At 41.1% G+C, this 24,665-nt stretch overlaps 1 protein-coding gene across 1 annotated transcript in view; it reads left to right on the top strand.

The window, feature by feature from the left end:
- Window positions 1–24,665, top strand: part of SCRIB (scribble planar cell polarity protein) — a 110,960-nt gene that overhangs the window by 22,309 nt on the left and 63,986 nt on the right. The window contains exons 2-11 of the mRNA XM_072413217.1: window positions 10,954–11,071; window positions 12,211–12,289; window positions 16,279–16,368; window positions 16,656–16,712; window positions 18,277–18,340; window positions 18,442–18,516; window positions 19,532–19,676; window positions 20,626–20,744; window positions 22,155–22,354; window positions 23,603–23,769. Of these exons, the coding sequence (XP_072269318.1) occupies window positions 10,954–11,071; window positions 12,211–12,289; window positions 16,279–16,368; window positions 16,656–16,712; window positions 18,277–18,340; window positions 18,442–18,516; window positions 19,532–19,676; window positions 20,626–20,744; window positions 22,155–22,354; window positions 23,603–23,769 (1,114 nt within the window). The remainder of the gene's footprint in view (window positions 1–10,953; window positions 11,072–12,210; window positions 12,290–16,278; window positions 16,369–16,655; window positions 16,713–18,276; window positions 18,341–18,441; window positions 18,517–19,531; window positions 19,677–20,625; window positions 20,745–22,154; window positions 22,355–23,602; window positions 23,770–24,665) is intronic.

The raw sequence follows: 24,665 nt of genomic DNA, 5'->3' as shown, positions 1-24,665 counted from the left end.
ACCCAGAAATTTTTTTAAGCCGGGTGGAAAGAAATTGTAGGTGGGTGGGAGCACCTGTATTGTGACCAAACGCTTCAGTAACCACCCAAAAACAGCCGGGTGGGTGCTAAAAAGTCCTGGGTGGTGCGCCCAGCTAAAAGGGCCTGGGGTGAACCCTGCTCTTTCTCTCTTTCTTTCTCTCTCTCTTTCTTTTTCTCTCTTTCTCTCTTTTCTTTCTCTCTCTTCTTTCTTCCTTTTTTTTTTCTCTTTTGTCTCTTTTCCATATTTCTCTTCTCTCATCTCTACTATCCTTTCTTCTCTCTCGCTCTCGCTCTCTCTCTCTCACCCTCTCTTCTATCTCATGATTTCTCTCTTCTTTCTTTCTTCTCATTTTTTTTTCTAAATATACAACATACAAAAGGAAAACATCTCTATACTAAAGTAGAATTGCATGTTCTCAATCTGTACTGCGCTGCCATCCAACTGGCATCCTTTGGGCATGTTGTGGCCCCTGGAAGAACACTTCAGTGACAATGGTGATTACTGGATGTTAGGTTGTCTCCTCTCCCCTCAGAATGTTGTTTTGTACAGGGCCGCACGTCAATAATTCCTTCCTGTTTCCTCTGCACTGCTGTGGGAATTGGACATATCCTGTTTAGTGACAGTCTGTCTCCCCATTCACCGTGTCTGACCCAGAGAAAATGTTAGTCACCCCGTAATGGAGGAGCTAAAAATCACAGGGCAGAGCTTCCCTGGGCTGTAGAGCTTGCAGTCAAAACAGAACAAAATAACCAAGAAAACTGGCGTAGCTGAGGGAAGAATCTGCCTTTTGGTAAATTCTTTTGATAGGGTATGGAAGGTCTTAAACCCGTCAGGTTTATATTGCTGTCAATGTCCTCATTGGGTAGAGTCCACATGCTATCTCTGCCTATGAAGAAAATAAAAGCTTTTCATTACATATCTTGTTTGAGACCCAGCGATTGCATTACTGAAACTCTGTACTTCCAAATGTATTGCGGGCAGATTGTAATGGGACTGCCCGGCAGGGTGCTGTACTTGGCTTCCTGAAAACATCACAGCACCCTGCCTCACCACTCCTAAAAGCCTTCAGCCCTGGTGGACGCTTTGGTCTAGCATTTGTAATATAAAATCCTATACAAATATCAAAATGCCTTCATAGTGGACACACCCTTCTGCAATATTGCACATTCCCTGGAAAAATGCATTTGCATGCACCTTAGGTAATGCCTACTATGGTGGGCCAAGTCTGAACAAACTGAAATCTAATAAATGAAAGGACTGGGCCATAAACTTTGGGGAAAAAGGCTAGTGATACTGGGATCTCCTAGCAAACTCCGACTTGCTGCAGCTTCTAATGTCAGAAGCTTGCATCATGCTCTGAAAAAGGAGAGAGCATTTCACTCCAGGATAAAAGTCTGTACAACTGGGCAAGATTAAAGAGAAGGCTGAAGTTATTTTAACTCAACCCCTTCAAATATAGGCTTCATATATACATATTCATATTATTTATAGTCCAAGTCTTGCATCATACCTGTAGCTGCTCACCTTAGTTTGGAAACATTGTACCTGCAGGCCCTGAGGTTAAGCAGCCATTTCCAAGGAATTCATTTTAAAGAACGTTGTATTTCTTGATAAAGTGACATTGAAATAATCCTGTACTTAAAGAGGATCTAAACCCTTTTTATGTAAAATTGCAATAAGACAGGGTCCTTTTTTGGGGAGGGGACAGGTGATGTCCCTTCTGCAGTAAAGTAACCTTACCTGCCTCATTGACATTTTTTAAAATTCTCTCCTGTCCCAGTTGTGTCGTGGGTTTCCGCCATCTTTCTTTTTTCATACCTTCCTTGTTTTGATCTTCGGATATCTTGATCTTCCAAGCTGTCATGACATAACCATGCAAAAGTTCATTCAGTAGCTGCAGTGGAAGTCGGTATGCTTCAGGTATCCCAGCTTCCTTGGCAGCCGAGTAGAGCTATCAGGCAGGTAATTGTTTTATTGCAGAAGGGACAATGCCTGTCCCTTTCTGCAATAAAGTCCACTTTGCAAACTGATTGCAAGTGGAATTTTTAGTTTTGCTTTAATTGGTGGAATACATTTATAAAAGTTCTGTTGCAAATACAAAATTTTCCTCTGATCACCACAACTGTTTTATGGGATTTTATTATTATTACTACAGAGTATTTATATAGCGGCAACATATTACACAGCGCTGTACAAAGTCCATAGTCATGTTAATACCTGCCCCTCAAAGGAGCTCACAATTTAATGTCCCTACCATAGTCATATGTCTTTAATACAGCCTATGGACAATTTTGGGGGGAAGCCAATTAACCTAACTGCATGTTTTTGGAATGTGGGAGGAAACCGGAATACCCGGAGAAAACCCAAGCAGACGAGGAGAACCTGCAAACTCCATGCAGATAGAGTCCTGGCCGAGATTCGAACCTGGGACCCAGAGCTGCATAGGCCAGAGTGCTATCCACTGAGCCACCGTGCTGCCCATACATCTTTCTTTTGGATATTGGGACCACATCAAGTTTTATTCAATGTTTACTTGTGTCAGAGTTATTTGTTTCCTCTTTTGATTTGTTATTATGTCCCTTCCTTTCTTAGCACGTTGCCAGTTTATTTTCTGTAAATCCATTTGTCATCTTCCAGAATGTTACCCCTGTAATTGTAACTGCGAAGCAGCAAAGTAAATTCGGTGTTTTGGAATTTCAGGAATCCGAGGCATTTTTGAATGTAAAGCATTCAGGGCGCTGGGTTTCAGGATGTGTTCTAATGTCCTCGATTGTTTTTCAATTGGCAGCGTACAGGCGGCATCTGCTGAGTATAAGATTCGGCATCTGCTCTTTTGTGTCTGAGCCGGGGATGGTAGAAACAAAATCCTCCACTCTTTCGGATTTGATATCAACAGACAACCCAATTACACAAATCGTAGTAGCGTGGCTTCTGAACAGACGATTGTGTAGCAATATTTAGAGTTGGAATGTATGGCAGATATGGCTAATCGAAGTCTGACCTGCGTACTTGTTTTACATCTGAAAATAAAATAAAAGCTGAGGGTGAACATAACAGCTAGGCAATAAAAACATCCAACACAGGGCAAGCAATAGCAGCCCCTGCTCTAAACCAAACTTATTATTTTAGCATTTTATTATTAAACAGTATTTATATAGCTCCAACATATTACGCAGCGCTGTACTTTAAATAGGGGTTGCAAATGACAGTAACAGACAAGTGACACAGAAGAAGGAGGCGAGGACCCTGCCCTGAAGAGCTTACAATCTAGGGGGTGGCGGAAGTATCACACAATAGGAGGGGGATATGGAATGGTGGGAAGTAGTGAGGCTTTTGGAGACAAGAAGAAGACGGGTAGGTGAGGTTGAAGGGTTGGGTTTTGAGTACTCTTTTAAAGGAGCAGAAAGTAGGAGCAAGCCGAATAGGACGATAAAGGCCATTCCTGAGAGTCGGGGCAGCTCTAGAAAAGCCTTGGAGCCGTGCGTGTGATGAGGTTATGAGACAGGAAGTCATTAGTAGGTCATTGGAGAAGAGGAGAGCGGCTAGAGGGGTATTTTTCTATCAGGGCAGAAAGGTAAGTGGGACAAAAACTGTGGAGGGATTTGAAGGCAAAGCACAGGAGCTTGAATTTGATTTTCAGGTAACATTGAATGGGACATTGACCCCGGAGTCAAGCCTTAGGGCCATTTCAGACGTACAGTGATCTGCATCGTTCTTCAACATTCTCAACCTCCATTTCAACCTCTCTCATTTAAGTGTAAGGGAAATGTTGAGAATCATTTTTTTGCATTTGGTTGTTGCAGATCATGACAAAGTTCCCGAAAGCGACAAGTCTTGACTACATGGTTTGTTATTTGGTTTGAGCAACAACCAACATGTAAATCTGGTTACCTGTGGTTCATTTTGCTGCTCCAGGGAGCACAGCAGCGGTTTGCTGTGAGCATAAGACGTGCCAACCACATGATTTCATACCATAGGTCATTGTAGTATTACTTATCAGCTTATGTAGCCACAGAACAAGCAGCAACATTTCTTACAAACCCTCTTATAAACTTTAACATGGAACCAGAAAAAAATGTGATTATTGCAGGCGATGTCATTTCTACAATAACAGCTCTTACGGGCCTGATCGCTGGCCAGCTGTCAATTTTTGGCAATCCCGGCTTCCCTTGTGAATGCTGGGAATTAATAAACTTCTGCTAAAGTTACGTTATCCTGACACAGCCAATCACGGCGGCCAAAGATTGCTTCTAAGGAAGCAAATGGCTGCACCCTGCAATAATACAGGCATAGATGACCGGGGGGTTTAGTTCCACTTTACACCAAAAATAAAAGGTCAAAGTTTACTCTCTGCACTGTTATTATTTGGAACAAAATCCTGTTTAAAAATAAATACACAAAATGGTTAAACTGACTTTTTCTGTTTTGTCCCTGCACAGAAAGGAAATGAGAATTTTGCATTAATCTATAGATCAGCTTCTAATTGCTGAGCATACAGAGCAGAAAGACTGTGACATGGACTGATCTTAAATCTGCCCTCCACACTTCATTATTATTAACCAGGATTTATATAGCGCCAACATAATACGCAGTGCTGTACAAAAAATAGGGGTTGCAGGTGAAAGACAGAGACAGACACAGGAGGAGGGGAGAACCCTGCCCAGAAGAGCTTACAATCTAAGAGATGGGGGCAGTAGCACACACAATATAATACACAGCACTGTACCTTAAATAGGGATTGTCAGGAAAATGTACAGCAGCCACACACTCCAAACACACATGCATTGCACAGAGAGGCACAGAGACCCAGTCAAGACACCTCTGAGCAGCATATGCCCTCAATATACATAGTGATTGCTTCTATAGCCCCATTGCTCTGTAAAATAGGGAGATCTGCACGTTTTACACTCAATAAATTACTTTGGGGCAAAGGCAAGCAGAATAGCAATATGAGCAAAAAGCAGGAGGGAGACGTGTTTATTGTTTATAATTCTAGAATGCAAATCTGCATCAAATCTTGTGTTTGTTTTAAACTGGCCTACTTTGTAAATTTATTCTGTGTTTAAAAAAAAAAAATCACAATATACACATTTTTATGAAATATAAAGTTTGATGTTGCCTAGGCCAGTATATCATCAGTTTGTTTTGGGCAGGAGGAATCATTTGTAACTTTTTATCACAAGTCACAAAATCAGAGGCTGCAGCAGAGTCTGACCAGTGTCAGACATTTGTCAACACACAAAACCAGGTCACATGCACGACTCCCAGACATTTCTAGAGCTGCCCACTTACCTTTCTGACCTGATAGAACAAAAAAACCCCAGCTGCTCTCTTTGCTCCTCCAATGACCTAATAATGACTTCCTCACTCATAACCACATCACACGCACGGCTCCAAGACTTTACTAGAGCTGCCCGGACTCTCTGGAATGGTCTCCTCATCCTATTCGGCTTGCTCCTACTTTCTGCTCATTTAAAAGAGCGCTCAAAACCCTACGCTTCAACCTCACCTACCCGTCTTCTTCTGTCTCCTAAACCCTCGCTACTTACCCAGCGCTCAATATCCCTCTCCTATTGTGTGATACTTCCCCCACCTCCTAGACTGTAAGCTCTTCTGGGCAGGGTCCTCTCCTCCTTCTGTGACATTGATTGTATTGTATCTGTCTGTCATCTGCTCTTTTAAAATAGAACTCAAAATGCAACGCTGTCTCCTAACACCCTCACTACTCCCCACCATTACATATCTCCCTCCTATTGTGTGATACTTCCCCCACCTCCTAGATTGTAAGCTCTTTGGGACAGGGTCCTCTCCTCCTCCTGTGTCACTGTCTGTATCTGTCTGTCATTTGCAACCCCTATTTATTGTACAGCGCTGTGTAATATGTTGGTGCTATAAAAATCATGTTTATTATTCTTAATAACACATCCAAGAACCAAAGGGACCACAGAATTCACACAACTGTCCATCTCCATCCTGTTGGTGTCAGGGAGAGTGCGGTGATCTGTGAGCGATGATAAATACACGGTAGTGTTCCATAAATTAGCATTCTGCAGTTAAAATATCTAATGCTAATACCACTTCGAGCCAATCTATGTACAGTTCATGTTTTATAAATCATTAATCAGGGCAAAGCAGAACTGGTTCTCCGTTCCACAGGAGTTTATTTCTATACTGGGGAGGATGGATGGCTTTGTGTGCTCAGTGATTTGCTTCGAATCAGCACTAATTGGATTGTTCACCATCCTGGCAGAAGATGCCTCTGTGGCACATTAGGCGGGCATGAACTGGCAGTGCCCTGTGTGAAGTGCGGCTGGATCACAAGCGCTGCCAATGTGCTGGCTGATATGTGAAGCATGGCGGTGGGGAGGGGGAGAGAGCGGAGTGTGGAGGCAGGTGCCAGCACCATTATTGTCTATGTGTTAATCTCCGGCAGGGCCTGTCCTGTCTTCACAATCCGCTGACCTGACACGGCTGTTGTGCCCATTGTCCTCCCGCTGACATGGCTGCCTGCGGAGAGGGGGGCAGGACGGGCTTCCCTACTTCTTTCATATTAAATTGTTTGATCCCAGCACAAAATCCTCCAACTTCCAGGGGACACAAAAGAAGATTTTCTAACAAAACCAAACCCCGGCTTTTGTCTTCCTTTTCTTAAGCCCCTTTACTTTGTGTTTTCAGAATTTCTATGAAGTTTTTTTTAGGCCATTGTAAAGGAGCAAGGGATAGAAAGTTACATGAAGCACATTTGTAAATCTAATATTCTGCAGATCTGGAGCAATGATTGAATTATTATTGAGCAATAGCTTAGGAAAATATACTAAAAGAAGACAAAATGTCACTAGAAAGAAAAAAATTCTCTGGTCAAAACATTTTACACTTTTTGCATGTTTTACTGGAGATTTGCAGGACAGCATGCAGACAATCTAATCAATGTTTATTTTATTATTATTATTATTAATAAACAGTATTTATATAGTGCCAACATATTACGCAGCAAAGTACAAGGTTGGGGACCACTGATGTAGGGAATAGTTTCATGCATTCCTGGGGGAGAAATTCATAATATTTTAGTAACATTCTTCTCCTCTTCTACAGTTTGGTTGGTAATTGTTATTTAACTATTATTAATAATAAACAGGATTTATATAACGCCAATATATCACGCAGCGCTTTCATTGCAAATGAGAGACGAATGTGGGGAAGTATCACATTGATATTGCTGGAAAATGGCCCTTTTTGTATTTGCAATAACGTTAACAGCAACTCTGTATATTTGTTCTACTCGGAGGGAATACATTTCAGCTGCGTTGTCTAAATCTGTGATCTCACTAATACAGTTCACGCGACTTAACAAACAAGTTGATTCATCCATTAACAGAACTCGTTCCAGAAACTTTTCAATAACTACCCAAAAACAGCCGAGTGGTTACTGAAAAGTTACAGGCGGTGCACCCAACAAGAAAGGCCTGGTGAGGACACTGCATCAGACTCCTTAAAGGAAATGTTTGGATTTTGGTGGCTCGATCCTTTAATTGTCCTATTCCAGTTCTAACATTCTTCCATAGCATCTCTCTGGCTCTGAACTTTCTCCCTGCTGCTTCTGTTTAATCAGCTGGAAGAGGAGAGCTCATTAGTCAGAGGGACCTGCAGAATCCAATGTACCCTCCTCCTCCTCCCCAGATCCCTGGGCCTCTTCTCTCCCAGCAACAAAGGTTTCAATTTCACATTATTCAGATTCACATCAATGGCCCATGTTGCAGGGGGAGGGGGTTCATTGTAACCAAACTTCTCCTCTGAAACTTGTTGAGGGACCTTTGTGCTGTTATAAAATCTTTTGCTTGCTTTGTAGAATTTGAGTTGTCGGGGATGAAGCATTTGGTGGAATAGATATAACCAGCTGATTTCCTGTTTGATCTTCTCAATGCTGCATGTGTTGTGCAGGATGTCATGCACCTTGCATCTTCTATTTTGTATGTTCTGCTGTGTCACCCTTCTTCCTTTTTATCCTCAAACATGCAAAAACTAAACAGCTGCTTGTGCGAGCAGGAAGTGCTTTGAACCCGCTCCCCGACCTTCTTCTGGTCCATCTTCCTTCCCGGTGGGTTTGTGCTTCCTTATTGTTGCAGCAGAACCGACTTTTCTGACCACAAGCGAGGGCCCGGTGCTCACCTCTCTTTGTTGGAGTTCAATACTTTTCTCAGCAGCGAATGCACTTTAATTTTCTTGGATAGCAGTGCACTTAGGTGGCTCAGTTGCAGACCTGGGATTGTCTAATCCCTGATCTGCACACACAGGAGATGCCACAGTTACAATAGCCCAATGTTACCTGATATTGTACCATGAGGGAACCCCTTGAAAAACCCTGGCTATAATTATCTTATCCACAGCTCACTATACGTTAGCAGTGTTCTCCCCGGCCCCTTTTAGCTGGGTGCACCTTCCAACATATTTCAGTAGCCACCCGGCTGATTTTGGGTGATTCCTGAATACAGGGGCTGTCACCCACCTACAAATACAAAACAAAAACTCGGATTGAAGTTATATTAGTGCGGTGGTCAGTAGGATGAATTCCTCTTACATTGGGCCATTGGGAAGAATTTCACGCTTACAGATAGCCCAAAAAAAATAATTGATATTACTTAAACCGACCTTAGAGGTCCAAATTGCTCATTTCTTAAGGAACCCCTAACAACCTCTGCAGGAACCCTGGTTGAGAAACACTGCTATAGACTCTTCATAAAGAGGACAGTATACTTACTGGGCATTACCTCTATGCATATCTAGGCAGCAGGGTGCCACAGTGGTTAGCACGCTGGTCCTTGCAGTGCTAGGTCCCAGGTTGGAATCTCGGCCACGACACTATCTGCATGGAGTTTGCAGGTTTTCCCGACTCTGCTTAGGTTTTCATCGGGTATTCCAGTTTCCTTACACATTAACACAGTTGACTGTAGTAATCGCATATGACTATGGTAGTTAGTAAGCTCCTTTGCGGGACAGTTAGTGACATGGACTTTGTACAGCACTACATAGAATGTTGGCGCTATATAAATACTGTATAATAATACTAATCGTGCTCACCTCACCTCAGGAAGCCCTGTGTACACTCCTAGTCATTCTGGTTAGATCATACACAGAGCCCAGACTATCCCAAAAGAAACCACTAAGGCCGGGTTGTTGGAATCTTAGGCACCGGGCAATGCATTGTAGGAGGAAAAGGAGAAAGTTACACGCTCCTATAATCAATTCATGTTCTGCCTAATATATGCCTCACCCTTCACATTCCCCTCATACTCAGCCTCCCCTTTTTGATTAGTTCAAGTGATATGGCTTCCTTAAGCAAATAATACATGTCCTGCTATTGTCTGATTAGCCAGTAATGAATACCAGGGCATTATGAGTTACAAGCCGGGGTCTGTGCAGTGTAAACTCCTGAGCTTAAATATAGGTAGTTCTTTTCTTATGTGCAAGAACTGTGTGTGACTACAGAAGGGTAAGCAAAGTGTAAGCTTTTCTGATGACAAGGCTAATGTAGCACAATCAATGGTCTCAATGTTCTCTCCGGCCCCTTTTACCTGGGCGCACCACCCGGAACTGTTCAGTGACCCCTCAGCTGTTTTTGGGTTGTTACTGATGAGTTGGGTCACAATACAGGGGCTGCCACCAGCCTATAATTTCTTAACAGCCAATTTCTGGGTTGAACACTGGGAGATTAGAGTGTAATAGTAGCAGAGACTGATGGTAATATTTGGACTATATGTATCGGGGTCCCCAACCCAACGTCTGACAGGTGGGCCGGGGGTTTGGCTGGTGCACCCCTCAATGGGGTCAGGAGAAGGACCTGTGGGAGGGTGCACCGGCCAGAGCTGCAGAACCATGTCTCCCATACAGATCTCGGGCTCAGACCTGCGATGGGAGAGTGGGTGGGTTCCGGCATCATGACGTCAGTCTAGGGGAAGCTTCTTCCTCTTTGAGTAACACATGGCTACCCGTGCATGCACGGTCCGGAATCAGGCTTTTAGTGGTCTGTGAGCTCCAAAAAGTTAGGGGCCACTGCTATAGATAGCATACTAGCCCCTAGATTTGTTCTAAGTCAGAGGTGTCAAACTCAAATACAGAGGGCCAAAATTAAAAACTTAGACAAAGTCGTGGGCCAACCTTGAAATTTATTAAAAAAAATGTAGGAAATTATTCCTTCTCATTACATATAAACTCATTTCATATGGCAACAAAGAGGTTTTTCTTCACATTCAATCTGGAACAAGCTTATAATAGAGAGAGAGGCATAACTTTTTTTTTTTTTAATTATGCCTCTTTCTCTATTTGTAGCCTTCTGATTTAAATTTCAATGGTAACCTTTTTGCACAGGCTAACAATAATAATAACAATATTCTTCTATGAAAATCCAACCATTCAAGTCCATGCCTTGGAGTAGCAAAGAAAAGTACAGCTAAGGGGGAGTGCTGGAAATGCCAGACGTGGCCAATGCGGAGCTAAATCTTAGAGTTGGGCCTCCTGCTGGAACTCCCTCCTCATTGAAATAGCGCCGCTACTGAAATTCCCGGCATTGCTGCGTCAAAAAACCAATGTGGGGTCACGCATAGGCAGAGAACCTGCTGGTCTATAGACGCGCGTAATGCCGGGAATTGTAGTGGCGACACTATTTAATGCAGCAACGGGCCAGCTGCAGTTCATATTTAGGATTCATTTAGGAGCCAAAAAAAAGGACGTTTGGGACCAGAGTTTAACACCCCTGTTCTAAGTCTTCCTTACTATTAGTGCTTTTCATAATTGTGCAGTTTTGGACAATAAAGAATATTAAAGGGATGTTCTATCTTCAGATATATTATTTCATAACTCCATTGTAGATCTGTTTTGTCTTTTATAATTGGATTCGTCTATTCATTTTTCATCAACCATCTCTGTTGTCTTTTGCAGCCTTTCTTCCGTCTCCTGAACCTTCGGAAACTGGGCCTTAGTGACAATGAAATCCAGCGTCTTCCACCCGAGGTGGCCAACTTCATGCAGCTGGTGGAGCTCGATATCTCCCGCAATGGTACGTGTTTGCTGGTTCTGATCTGACCATTTCCTCCCTCTCATTTCCCTATCCTAGGAACTATACTAAAGTCATTCATCCCACTGCACAAAACTTTTCAAAGTACACAAACTTTGTCATGCACATTGTCACATGGTAGTTTGGTAGTTCATTCATTGCACCATTGGCAGTGCACCAAGATCTGAATCGTGTGCGTTGCAGGGCATTGGGCCCTATTTATTAAAGCTTCCCAAGGCTGGAGAGGATACACTTTTATCAGTGAAGCTGGGTGATCCGGCCAACCTAAAATGGATCTGGTCCAAGATGGAAAACATTTGCTAACAAATAGCATATGACTTTTAAGTAATCCATTCCTGGTTTGCTGGATAATCCAGCTTCATTGATGAAAAGTGTATCCTCTCCAGCCTTCGAGAGTCTTAATAAATCAGACTCATTGTGTTCATGTTTATGTTTCCGTGTTAGGTAACATAATGCATTGATGGAAATTTGACCCTACACAATTTCACTCAATGCATTATGATTCCAGGACCTAAGGTGCTGATTATTAAACAGCTATGGTAATAATTGTGGGAAATACCTATGACCGGCCTCGGTCCTCTCCACTGTTGCTATCCTCTGTAGGTGAGAACTGCTACATGTTCTGTTTGAGTGGTTCTGTTCTACTGTGTACTACACAGTATCTATATAGCACTGACATATTACACAGCGCTGTACAAAGTCCACAGTCCTGTCACTAGCTGTCCCTCATAGGGGCTCACAATCTAATGTCCCTAACGTAGTCATATGTTGTTAACACAGTCTAAGGTCAATTTTTCGGGGAAAAGCCTATTAACCTAATGGCATGTTAATGGAATGGTGGGTAGTAGTGAGGGTTTAAGAGATAATAGAAGACGGGTAGGTGAGGTTAATGCTTTGGGTTTTAGGAGTTTTAAATGAGCAGAAAGTAGGAGCAAGCCTGACCATTCCAGAGAGTCGGGGCATAAGGTTATGAGTGAGGGAGTAATTGGAGCGCGGCTAGGGGGGTATTTTTCTATCTGGTCAGAAAGGTAAGTGGGACCAGAACTGTGGAGGGATTTTAATCCTCTGCTTTGCCTGTATAGCTCCAGTTTATCTAATTTTGCTCCGTTTCTCTCTTCCAGACATTCCTGAAATTCCAGAAAGTATCAAGTTCTGTAAATCTTTAGAGATTGCAGATTTCAGTGGAAACCCTCTCTCCAGGTAATAAATTTAAACATGAATATTTGGTGTCTTTACGACATGATATACCCCATATGTACCTTTAGCAACCTTGCTACCTCTCGGAACCTATAAATAAGACCCTGTGTGGTAGAAATTCATAAAGTTTGTTCTAAAGCTGACTTTTTAAAATTTAAAATTTGCATATTTTTGGGTGTCTTCCCCAGTAGCTAAACAATATAAATAAAATGGACAAGTTAGAATTGTGCCTTAGTCCGTTCTTCAGGTCCTTTTTGGAAGACTGCTGTGCAAAGTGGAGCAGCTGAACCCTTGTGCTTAGTTGCAAATGGTCATCTCACCAAATGTTCCTGCTCTGCGTTCCACATACTTCTAACTCTTTTTCTTTGTAGGTACTTTTTTCTTAGCATGAGTAGGTGACGTTGGGGAGGGGGCCCACAGACTTGTAAGGGACCTTACTTTAATAGAAGATTAAGGTCATTTGTCCAGCAACTTTCCAACAGGAAAGCTAGTCCGTATTGTTCTGCCCAGAATCCATTAGGTTGGAGTACATCTCTAAATGAGAAACATATTCACCTAAATATGCTGCTCATATGATCTTGGAAATACGTTATCACTGACAGCAATCTAGTACCATCTTTGATATTGTGCTTTGGGACATCCTGGGGCAGAATTGAATTTGATCACTACTTTGGTTCTTGGATATTTGCATATGCTATCCTGCTATCATAATCCCCTGAAGAAGCAGGTTTTGTTCGCTAAACCCGTCGGCACTAACAATGAAACATTTTTCATAGCATTTTATTCTCTTATGTGTGATGGCCATACGTTAGGCACATTTTTTTTTAATTAATTTGCATGCAGTGTACAACATTGTTTTACTATATGAAAGAAAAATAATATCTTTTAATACAATAACTTGCCACTTAACTTAGAATAACTTAGAATTACTGCCAGTAATTCTAATAAGAATTTGTTTTATTTGTTGCTGTTTGGGGATATGGCATTCCTTTTATGTTTAGAATACAAAAAATGTCCAGGGAAATCCCTATTGTGTTAGTTTCCAATGGGAAATGTTTGTGCCTAGTAAATAGCAGCCTATTTGGCCTTCACGTCACCAGTTGTGCTTCTTGAGGTCATGGAAGCTCACACATGTGACACGTGAGGTCTATTTGAGCATTATTACATATGAGGTTTATTACATATTTTATTTATGTTTCCTGTCTAGTACATAGGTCCCAATATAGTCCACTCAGCATTGAAGAGGGGCTGGAACGTCTTATTTTCATGATTTGAATTTGTATTGATTGTGTATCGTGATGTATATGATATATATGATTATAATATGAGTCGCCACATAATACACTTAGTATAATTTGCCTACAAACCCCAGTCTCTTCTTTCCTTGATTTTTGCTGTATCCATTGTACTTTATTACATACATTCATACAAGGTTCATCCATGCTTTTCTATTTGCATATCATGCCTGATTACTTATGGCAGCCTATGTATCATTTACTTTAACAATTCCATTTCGGTTACTGTAGAGGAAAGGGGGTAATGTCCTTCCTCTGAGTCATTCAGCTCTGTTCCTCAGCAGCTAACCCTGTAAAAAAAAAAAAGGAAAAAGCCGTTTGTCCCTCATTCCCTTCTCCATTAGGCCTAATAAACATCTATATTATAATACGATCCATAGTGGGAGAAATATTGTAAAACTAGTTTTTATTTAGGAGGCCGGCTTTGCATTTTTATTACACATTTCTTCAAAAGGAGTTCTGCTCTGTACAGTGCAAAGTGACAGCGTCTTTGGAAAGGGCCCAATTCTAGAAGGCATTGCCTTTCCTCTTCTTACTGATACAATACTGAAATGATCCCCCTGTAAAAATATATAAATGGTCTATATAGATATCTCTCTTCCTAATTATTCTCTGTAAGGTCATTACAAAGCACAAGGGGGCGCTCTTTGTGTCTGGATGAAAAGAGGGTTAAGCTCTGGATAAGGAAGGGATTCTTCACTGTAAGGTCTGTGAAAATGTAGAATAGGCTCCCTCAGGAAGTAGTTTCAGCAAGTTCTATAGATTGCTTTAAGAAAAAGCTGGATGATTTCTAGAAGCACAGAAATAACTGGGGATTAAAGATTTAAAGTAAAGTTAACAGTGATTGTTGGTCCAGGGAACATACGATTGCCTCATGGGATCAGGAAGGAATTTTTTTCCCCTGTTGGTGCAAATTGTACCCATGTTTTTTTTTTGCCTTCCTCTGCATCAACTATGTCTATAGGGTGTATATCTGGGATATGTTCATTTCCCTAGGGGTTGAACTTGATGGACTTATGTCTTTTTTTCCCAACCTGACTATATGTAACTGTCAAATCTTTGGGGATCCGGGAACTTGTGACCTCCCCAATGTAACATGAGCAGCAATATTACAAAACCTGAGCATTGTCCCATGGTGACGAGACGACCCCATTCCCTTGATCTCCAACACTGTTTACACCGATACACGCTGCAGGAGGGAGAAAGATGCAAAGTAGTAATATAAAATATGAATTTAGACTGATCAGACATGTAAAGTTCCTGAATATTCCCTCAGGGTAGAGTGCACCATTCTGCTCTATATTATCAGATTCAGCCCTGCTACCCATTTTTGCTAATAATTAGGGCAATGTGCCAGAGACGTGTCATTGCGCTCCTGGGACCTCACTGTCCACACCCTTTTGTTGTGGTTCTCCAAGAGGTCACAGTTTGTAGAATGCCAGGACACTCCCTGAATTTAAGGATATTGCAGCTGCTGGTCTCAGAATTGTGAAAATGCTGCCATCCACTGGTCCTTAGTGTGAAATCCAGGACCTCCTCCAGAACTGGCTTATGTCTAATGTGAGGAACAGCATCTGCACCAGTAATTCTAGAACTTCATAACACGGGGGAACCCTTGAAAATAACTTTCAGGTCTTGGTAATTATATCAGTGGTTCCCTATATCCACTACTCGCAGTAAATTAGCATGGTGGTCAGTCAGAAGACTTTCTTTTTTTATTGCTGGCCATTGGGAAGAATGTCTTACAGACAGCCAAAAAGATCATTGGTGTCACTTAAACTGTTCTGAGGTGCAAATTGTTCATTGCTCAAGGAACCCTCAACAACCTCTGGTTGAGGAACAGTAACTACAGAATCTCCAGGCTCTCCCTTACAAAAGCTCGGAGAGCTTTTTTTCCGTACTTGGCCTTGTCCTGTTTTGGGAAAGGGGATAGAGATACAGAGTGTAATGAGGTAGTAAACAGTGGAGAATATTTTTTTAACAATTTGCAGCTGAGATGAAGGCGTAACTGGAATTCATATAAAATTTGGTAAGGAACTAGCGCCATTGTATTATGCAGAGCTGTACATTAAATAAAGGTTGCAAATGACAGACAGATACAGACATCGACACAGGAGGAGGAGAGGACCTGCCCTGAAGAGCTTACAATCTAGGAGATGGGTGAAGTTGTACACAATAGCAGGGGGATATGGAATGGTGGGTGAGTAGTGAGAGTTTAGAAGGCAGAAGAAGACAAGTGGGTGACGTTGAAGGATTGGGTTTTGAGGGCTCTTTTAAATGAGCAGGATCAAGTCGAATAGGATAAGGAAGACCATTCCAGAAAGTCGGGGGTAGCTCTAGAAAAGTCTTTGAACATTAAGATGTATGGGGATGCTGGGCCCACTTTATTTACACTTAAAACAAAACTGAAGTAACACTTTTAAATATGCACAATCAATCAGGTTGTTATTGCAGAAATAGAAAAGTGATTTCCCTTCTGCAATAATCCCTCCAATCTGACTGATAGCTCTCTGTCAAAAATGCTGAGCAGTGCATGCACCTGGTGGAAGATCGTATTCACAAAGAGAAGACGAAAGATGACAGAACCGGGACAGGTGAGTATCGCAGGTTTAGTTCCCCATTAAGCTCTTTCGCATTGTATTATTCTAGACCACATTGTTTTGTTCTCTATGTAAATACGTTTCTTTAATCCTGCAGACTGCCAGATGGATTTACACAGCTTCGCAGCCTGGCTCACCTGGCACTTAATGACGTTTCCTTACAGGCGTTGCCCAGTGACATTGGCAAGTAAGTGTTGTTTCCTGCCCATGTTCAGATAAACACAGCAGACAAATCTAAATTGTATATATATGTGTGTGTGTGTGTGTGTGTGTGTGTTTGTATATATTCTATATTACATGAATATATAAATTTAAATATTTTAGACTTAAGTTTACACTGTTTGAATAATTCCGAACTTTCAATTTACTTTCTACATAGTATATGCTAAAATTGTACTCCTAAAGTACAGAAACAAATAGTTCACTTCTGGCTGAATGTTTGCAATGCTTCATCTGTGTATTTTTTTCTGTTAGTTTAGCAAATTTGGTCACATTGGAATTACGAGAAAACCTGCTGAAGTCTGTGCCAACGTGAGTATATTCAGCAAGCCTTCATCTGAAATCCACCTACCACCATGTTTGCTGTAAAGCTGAGCATATTGCTTCTTATCTGGGGATCATCATTGACTGATAGCAGTCAGCTAACAAAGAAATGTTTACTGCAACTTTGAAGGTTTGCCTCCCTCAGACTCTTAAGCTGCGTACACACGTGCAATTTTTGTCGTTGGAAAGGATCTTTCACGATACTTTCCAGCGACAAGGGAGTGCACGATGCATGAACGGTGCTGTACATACAGCACCGTTCATGCTCTATGGAGAGGGGAGGGGGAGAGCGTCGGAGCGGCACCCTGCTGCGCGCTCTCCCCTTCCCTTTCATTAGGATCGGCTGTCGTCCATCGTCCGTGGATCCGGCAGGTCGGTAGTCCGGACGATGGACGACACCGACTGTACACACGGAAGATTTTCGCCCGATAATTGGCCGATGCCGATTATCGGTCGATAAAAATCTGACGTGTGTATGTAGCTTTACTGTCTGAAAGCGAACTGCTACCTGCATTGGGAAGAAAAAAAGCCCAAATTCTGTCAATGTCTGCAAAAAGTACTCTGCAATGCATACACATGTAAATTAGATAGTTGTGCACTTTTGCAGTGTTGACACACAGATGTTATGACATGCATTCATTTGGCTCATTCACTGGGCTTCCTAATGCACCTGAACATACAAAAGGTTAACATACCATTTTTGGCAGCACATCACAATAAATGTTGATAAATTGCCATGTGTTGCATCTCGCAACACACATCTGTCAGTGAGGCGCATTTGAGTGTCTCTCACTTCAACACATGTAATCTTTGAATTGACCCTTTTAGGCTACGTATACACGTCAGATGATTCTCGTCCGATAATCACCTCTGGGCTGATATTGGCCAAGAATCTGACTTGTGTACCGCGCTTGACGTCTTTCGTTTGTCCTCCGTGGATCCGCCAGAATGAGGAACGATCATAATGAAAGTGAGGGGCAGAGAGAGCGCAGCAGGGAGCCGCTCTGTCATTCTCCCCCTCCCCTCTCCATAGAGCAGAATGACACTGTATGTAGACCACTCGTTCATGTATCGAGCAGTCATTTTTCCCTTGGAAAGGATCGTGAAAGATCAATTATTGATCTTTTATTGAACAAATATTGCATGTGTGTGTACCCAGCTTTAGTGATCCTCTAGTCACAATAGGGGTATCATTGTCCTATTAGTGATAGTTTGGTTATAGTAGAGATGAGATTGTGTGATCCTTTTACCAATAATTTGGTACCAGCAGAGGTTGGGATTATTTTAGAGGTTAAGTCGCAGCAGGATTTTAATCTTTTTAGCAAGAACCCAATCACACCATTGATGATCTGTAATTATAATAGGGATCATCTGATGTCATAAAAGATGAGGGGATGCAATGTCAATCATTTCTAAGCGCATTGGGGATGGGAAAAAAATATTTTGTGATAGCAGAGGAGAATAAGGCTTCTGACAGTGATGTTTATTTAACATGTTCATTTGGATGAGAAAGAGTTATTTTATAGGTAATCTGTTTTCTTCCTGTTTGCAGGTCTCTCTCATTCCTGGTTAAATTGGAACACTTGGATCTTGGAAGCAATGACCTGCAGGTTCTGGTAAGGGGAGAACTGATCCCTGGAAACTGTCTGTCCTGTTACTGAATGAATGGTTGTTGTGATTCCTGACTAATAATCTCTTACCATTGTCTTGTCCTCAGCCTGACACACTTGGTGCCCTTCCCAACCTTCGAGAATTGTGGCTGGACCGCAACCAGCTCACCTCTCTTCCTCCGGTCAGTTTTATTTTTAGCCTCAACTCTCATCTGACTCCACAGTTCAATGGCATTATATGTCGTATTATGCACGGTATATTAGAGAGTCCATGATCAGAGGTTCAGCATTTCTTTCTACAATACACAGATATAGAATTACCCCCAGAGCACTTTGTCTTCCTGCCAAACCTCAGCAGTCAAGCTCAACGAATGTTGACTCTTAAACTAAATGCTATTTCGTTTGCTCATCTCAGAGAAGTCCTGACTGACGTCTGTCGGTCCCCTTTGTGGAAACCGCATCTTTAGCAGCCCCAGGAGAGGCTTATTGCTTCTGGCAGAATCCTTTGGAGTATTTCCAATAGTTTGGAATGTACAAGTATATAAGAGTTTCATGGTAAACTTGTTTTGTATGAGACTGTTGTGCCAATAGCACGTAACCCTCAACCCTCATTCTTAGTCTGTAAGTTACCATTGCACCACATGATGCCCTGTGCCAAGGTCATCTAAATTTATATTGCCCTTTGGATCTCGGAGCCTGTAGAAGTCAAAAAACAGTATGCCAAAAGAGCCTAATGTGTCCCTAAAATTTTCAGGTAGACAAAATAGCTATCACAAACCAAATTTAACTGCTGGCAGGACCAACAGGAAATACAACTATGTATCTGAGGAGACTTGGAAAAACAAAAACGGCTGTGCTAATTCTACTGACAGACTGTATCATATATGCAATTTTTATTTTTGTTTTGAGTTTTGCCAATAGGAGACCTTTTCTGTTCATTTTTTTAATTCTTCATACAAATTTCAACACGTCATTAAGATGTTTAGCACCCTGCAGAGTCTGTTGGTTATCGAGGAGCACATAGCACAAATTGTGGTCTGAGGGGTTTATGTCTGTGTGCAAATGAAAAATCAAAAGATTCATCTATGACTATTGTATGTTGTGTAATTTACTTCTAAGTTATGGCTGTGTGAAGTGTGTGCCCTTCAGCAATAGGGACTGTTAAAGCAACTGTAATCACCTCTCTCTGCTTTGCAGGAATTGGGGAATCTACGGCGATTGGTGTGCCTGGATGTCTCAGAGAACAAGCTGGAGGAACTTCCTGCAGAGATCAGCGGCCTTGTGTCTCTCACAGACCTGCTGCTATCTCAGAACCTGCTGTCTATCCTACCAGCTGGCATTGGTTAGTACAGCTTTCATGCTTATTTAAATGTGTGTGTGTTATACCCTCTGGTAAAGAATCTGTAGCTTCACATGTTGGTTTTTTTTTATTACATAATAACATACCATTTGTATGCTGATTTAAAAAGTATAATTTTTAAGCACTTTATTCTAAGATGGGCTTTGCGGGTTTATGACATTTATAGACACCCACGGCCATATTATATGCTTAGCCTAAATTTGCATTTATGAAGGTGAACTTGGTAATACTCGAGACTTAATCACTCTATTGCAATATCACATATGAAGGGAGCAGTGCATTGCAGTTCCACTTTGATTTTGAATGGCACTCCAATATAAGTCCTTTTCTTATCTGCTCTACTGCTCACCAGCACTGTATCACAATCACAATCAGATGAATAAAAATGGAACAGTAGAAATTGTTCATACAAATATATAATGTGTAATGAGCCAAATTGCATTATGCTGTGGATCAGTCATTTGCAAATTTGGTTGAGGAGTTGAAATTGGAGCACAGATTACAACGGAAGAGTAACATCTCTATATATTCTCTAGCATTTCACTTTGTCCATGACACCCTTAACTTAAACAATAAACACCTCAGTACATATCACCCCTTGTCCAAAACTGATGACCCAAATGTTCATCCTCTAAGCTCATGGGGCAGGTGATAGTTCAGCCCCTTAATCAGAAATTGATTTTCATTGGTCAGCCAACTGGCCATGGTGTTATGGCTCAGTCCAACTAGTCATAGGTTGGGTGTTGGTAGGTGCAGGTGTTAGGTTAGTTTCCTAGTCAGCAAGTAGATTCTCCCAATTAGGCATTAGATTTTTCAGCTCATTGATTGATTGATTTTCACTGGTTGATCTCCAGGCTGCTGTGTGCTGGCCATAAGCCAGTGCTTTCTTACACTTTCATATTAATATGTTTCTTTCTTCTTTGGTTTTCAGGACAGCTAAAACAACTGTCCATCCTGAAGGTGGATCAGAACCGCCTGACCCAACTGACTGACTCCATTGGAGACTGTGAAAATCTGAGTGAGATTATTCTAACAGAAAACCTGCTGATGGTAATATGGTGCTTTAATTCCTGTGCTATGACTAAGACAGAATTCTTTAAGAAATCATGGGGGGTAGCTAAACCGGCATACATTGTCGCAAGGCCGTTTTTTTTTTATATTTATGATTAGTATTAATTAGGGTTAATTATTTGGACTAGGGAGCTATAGCTTCGATTAGCTATGTACTGATTTGCAGACTTGTTCTTTATCAGAAAGTTCCATACTATTGAAACATGATGACCGCAAGACAGTTAGATCTGATGAAGTCCTCTTCTTCCATAAATTCTTTCTCTTTGGGGTCTTTTTATAAAGCAGCAAATCTGACATTTACTGGTGTAGATTCCTTTACTTTTATTACTAACAAATGGAAGATTCTCCACCAGGGAATCTTTTAATTCATGTCAGATTCACTGCTTTATAAATAAACCCCTTTGTAGCCTTTTATACCTTTTGTAGTTGAGAAATTTGAGTTCAGTAATTATTCTTTTTGTCTACAAAACATTTGTCCACACAACACCCAGTGTTCAGGATATTGTAGGATGGTGGCAGCCCCTGTTTTTTCATCCAACTTTTCAGTAAGCACCCAAAAACAGTCGAGTGGTGCACCCAGCTAAAAGGGGCCGGAGAGATCACTGTATCTGCTCTAAGCTTGCCCGGGTCACACAGAAATAAGTTTCTGTAATTTTTATTAAAGATATTAAAACTATAGTTGTATTAGGATGTGTTAAAATATGATTTAAAGTATAAGTATGTTCAGAATTTTTGTATGCCCTAAAACCCAAATGTGTGCAGCACACTGGGCAATTAAAAAGTTCCAGACCCAAGGTAAGGTTCTGAGATCAGCAGGCACTTCATAAGTTAAACAGCAATATTATAAATTTGCTGAATGCTTAAAAATATATGATGTTTAGGTCATGTGTATCTTCTTCCAGGGCTAGGTGGGTCATTTGTCATGATGTGATTGCCCATCCCTGAAGTACTGTAGTTCCAGCTTGCATTATGATGTTCCACAAGGGAACATGCAAACATCAAGCTGGACAAAGGTTAGAATGACAGTGTGTAGAAGAGGGTGTCAAGAAAGGTGTCAACTCCTTTTACTACTTTATATTGCTAATAATTTAACTATGGTTTCCTCATTCAATCTAGTATTAGGTACTGTTGAGCTTGGGGCTCAATTCTGGTCCCCAAGACTACCTAATTCTGTCATCACTTGATGCTCCCTCCCATCTTTTGGTATTGTGGTCTGTGTCTGCAGGTTCCGCATTATGATTAGGGGGCACTGCCATATATAGGATTGTTTTAACTTCTATTTAATTACTTCCCTTCTGTCTGCCGTATAGGCAGTGTTTTTCTTTTTTTTAGTTATTTTCCATCTTGCTGGAATTTTGGAATTTATTGTAAAATCTTTCTCCCTCTCAGTATCTTCCCAAATCCATGGGGAATCTCACCAAGCTGACCAATCTGAATGTGGACCGAAATCGCCTGACCTCTCTGCCCAGTGAAATCGGAGGCTGTTCCAGTCTGAACATGCTGTGCCTGCGTGATAACCAGTTGTCCTCTCTCCCGCCTGAGTTGGCCAATGCCACAGAGCTGCACGTGTTAGACGTGGCAGGGAACAGGTACCAGTATCATGATTGGATGCATGTTTTCGGTGGGGTAATTTGGGAAATGGGGTGTCTGTTTCTCTTGTCATAAAGGCAGAAAAACAAACATTTTATATATTCTACATTGTTCTTTCAGCTGTGTAAAAAAAAAAAGTGCAATGTGTCAATATGTTTTGGCTTTAGAAACAGCTGAAAATTAAAAATGTAGATTATGATTTTATTTCACTTCTTACAGGGCTTTGATGCTGTTTAGTGCTTAAGAATTTGTGAAGTCACACACACACACAACACATTTGTAAGTGTGCAGATAGCTTAATGATGTCAGATAGTTTAATTTCTGGCATGCCATGCATGGTGTCCTGTAATGCCGAGTATACACCTATACGGTTTATTATGCTCCAGCAATTTAAATCCTAACACAAGAAGTGATTATCATTTCAGGACATTGGTAATAAATAAAAATAAAAAAACCCACTGCTCAAATATCTCTCAAAACTGTAAATGATTTAGCATAGTGTACAAAGCAGCGTTTTTTTTTTACTTTTTTAACACAGGGAAACCTTTTGAAAAACTTTCCATTCTTCAAGGAACCCCTATAATTCCTATATCCACAGCCCACAGTACATTAGTGTGGTGATCAGTGGGAATAATTCTTCTTATATTGCTGGCCATTAGGAAGAATGTCACCCTTACAGATAGCCAAAAAGATCATTGGAATCTGTTAAACTGACTTGCACAAATTGCTCAAGGAACCCCCAGCAAACTCTGGAGGAACCCTGGTATAGTGTATGACTAGCTTAGCTCTGGATGATCAGGCATGCAAACTTGGTACACCAACAAGGATCTGCTTCCATGCTTGGCATGGTTAAAATGTTACAGGAAGACACAGGATATCGGGGTTTTTTACTGTAGTGAAAAAAGGAAGCAACATATTGTTCACACTTTATTAAAAAAAGTTTATTTATTTTATATAAAATATATGGTTTACATACTTTTTGGCTCTTACTACTTACTAAGATTACATTGAAACATGAAGGCCAATATGTTGGTATGTTCTCTAAGAAAAAATAATTGCTCTAAAGAAATTGGACAAGAGTCATTCAAAGCCCTCTTACTGCTTGCCCATTAATGGTAATATTGGGCACACAAAATCAATCTAATCTCCTATGAGTGATCCTGTTCTTGTTTGATTTATGTTGGATTATTGGGATCTCAATCTCTGCTTGACTTTATGTTCATACCGTCTTCCTGTCTTTTTTTCAGATTGCTGAACTTGCCCTTTGCGCTGACCAATCTTAATTTAAAAGCTCTCTGGTTGGCAGAAAACCAATCCCAGCCAATGCTGAAATTTCAGACTGAAGATGATGAGAAAACTGGATCCAAAGTTCTTACCTGCTACCTCCTGCCGCAGCAGCCATCTCCAAGCATGGGTACTTCAATAAGCTATTCATTGATTTTTTAGAATTTTACAATCTTGGCCTATCTAGGGAATTATTTCACTACTGTCATGTTTTTGTTTTAAAGAGCTCCTACTTCCTTGCTATTAGTAGAAGCAATATTCTTACCATATGAGTATATGTCAAATGATTCAATCAGTTTGAAATTTGTTAATAATGTGACCTTAAACAGACCTTAGTCTGCTGCTAGGTGACTCCATATTGCATGTGACATAACATGCTCTTAGCTTTCATTTAAATGACCCTCTGTCATATTCCCTGTAACATTTAATTGCTTTTAGGGGGCCACACATGTATCATTGTGAATAATATTATAAATAATTTCAATGAAAATCCCAAACCAGCGGTCTTCCATTTTACTGAATTAGTAAGTTCTTGCCAAGACAAATAACCGGGCCAGAATATTGTTGATCACACCTGAATGATCGGTCAAATATATTTTTAGGCACATCAGTTCTAACTTGGGTTAAGTTATTGATTTTATTATCCAAAAGGTCATATTTATGATCGAGCACAATACATCTTGCATGTTTGTGATTGATCACAAATCGTTATTTGGGATCAGTGAACAGCTGCTCATTTATCTGATGATATTGCAGAGAGACTGATAGTGGTAATAGGAGGGATAAAGCCTCTTTCACTCTGCACATCGTACAATCCATTCCTTACATTTGTTTACGAGTCCCTGCTGTCTGCCTACAAAGCAGCATGGGGGCCAGGAAAGCAGAGGCCAGCACAGAGAGAAATTGGCACTTTGAAGAATGAGTTATTTTTCTACTTAAAGTAGAATAAGTTACACTGGTGATAGCATTGGGTGAAAAAGTTTTTTCACCTACAGGGGAATAAACTTGCAAGTGCTTATTCTGCAG

Source organism: Pyxicephalus adspersus, chromosome 5, assembly GCF_032062135.1.
Source record: "Pyxicephalus adspersus chromosome 5, UCB_Pads_2.0, whole genome shotgun sequence".
In the NCBI taxonomy this organism is placed as follows: Eukaryota; Metazoa; Chordata; class Amphibia; order Anura; family Pyxicephalidae; genus Pyxicephalus; species Pyxicephalus adspersus.
This window is presented reverse-complemented; position numbering and strand designations above follow the sequence as displayed.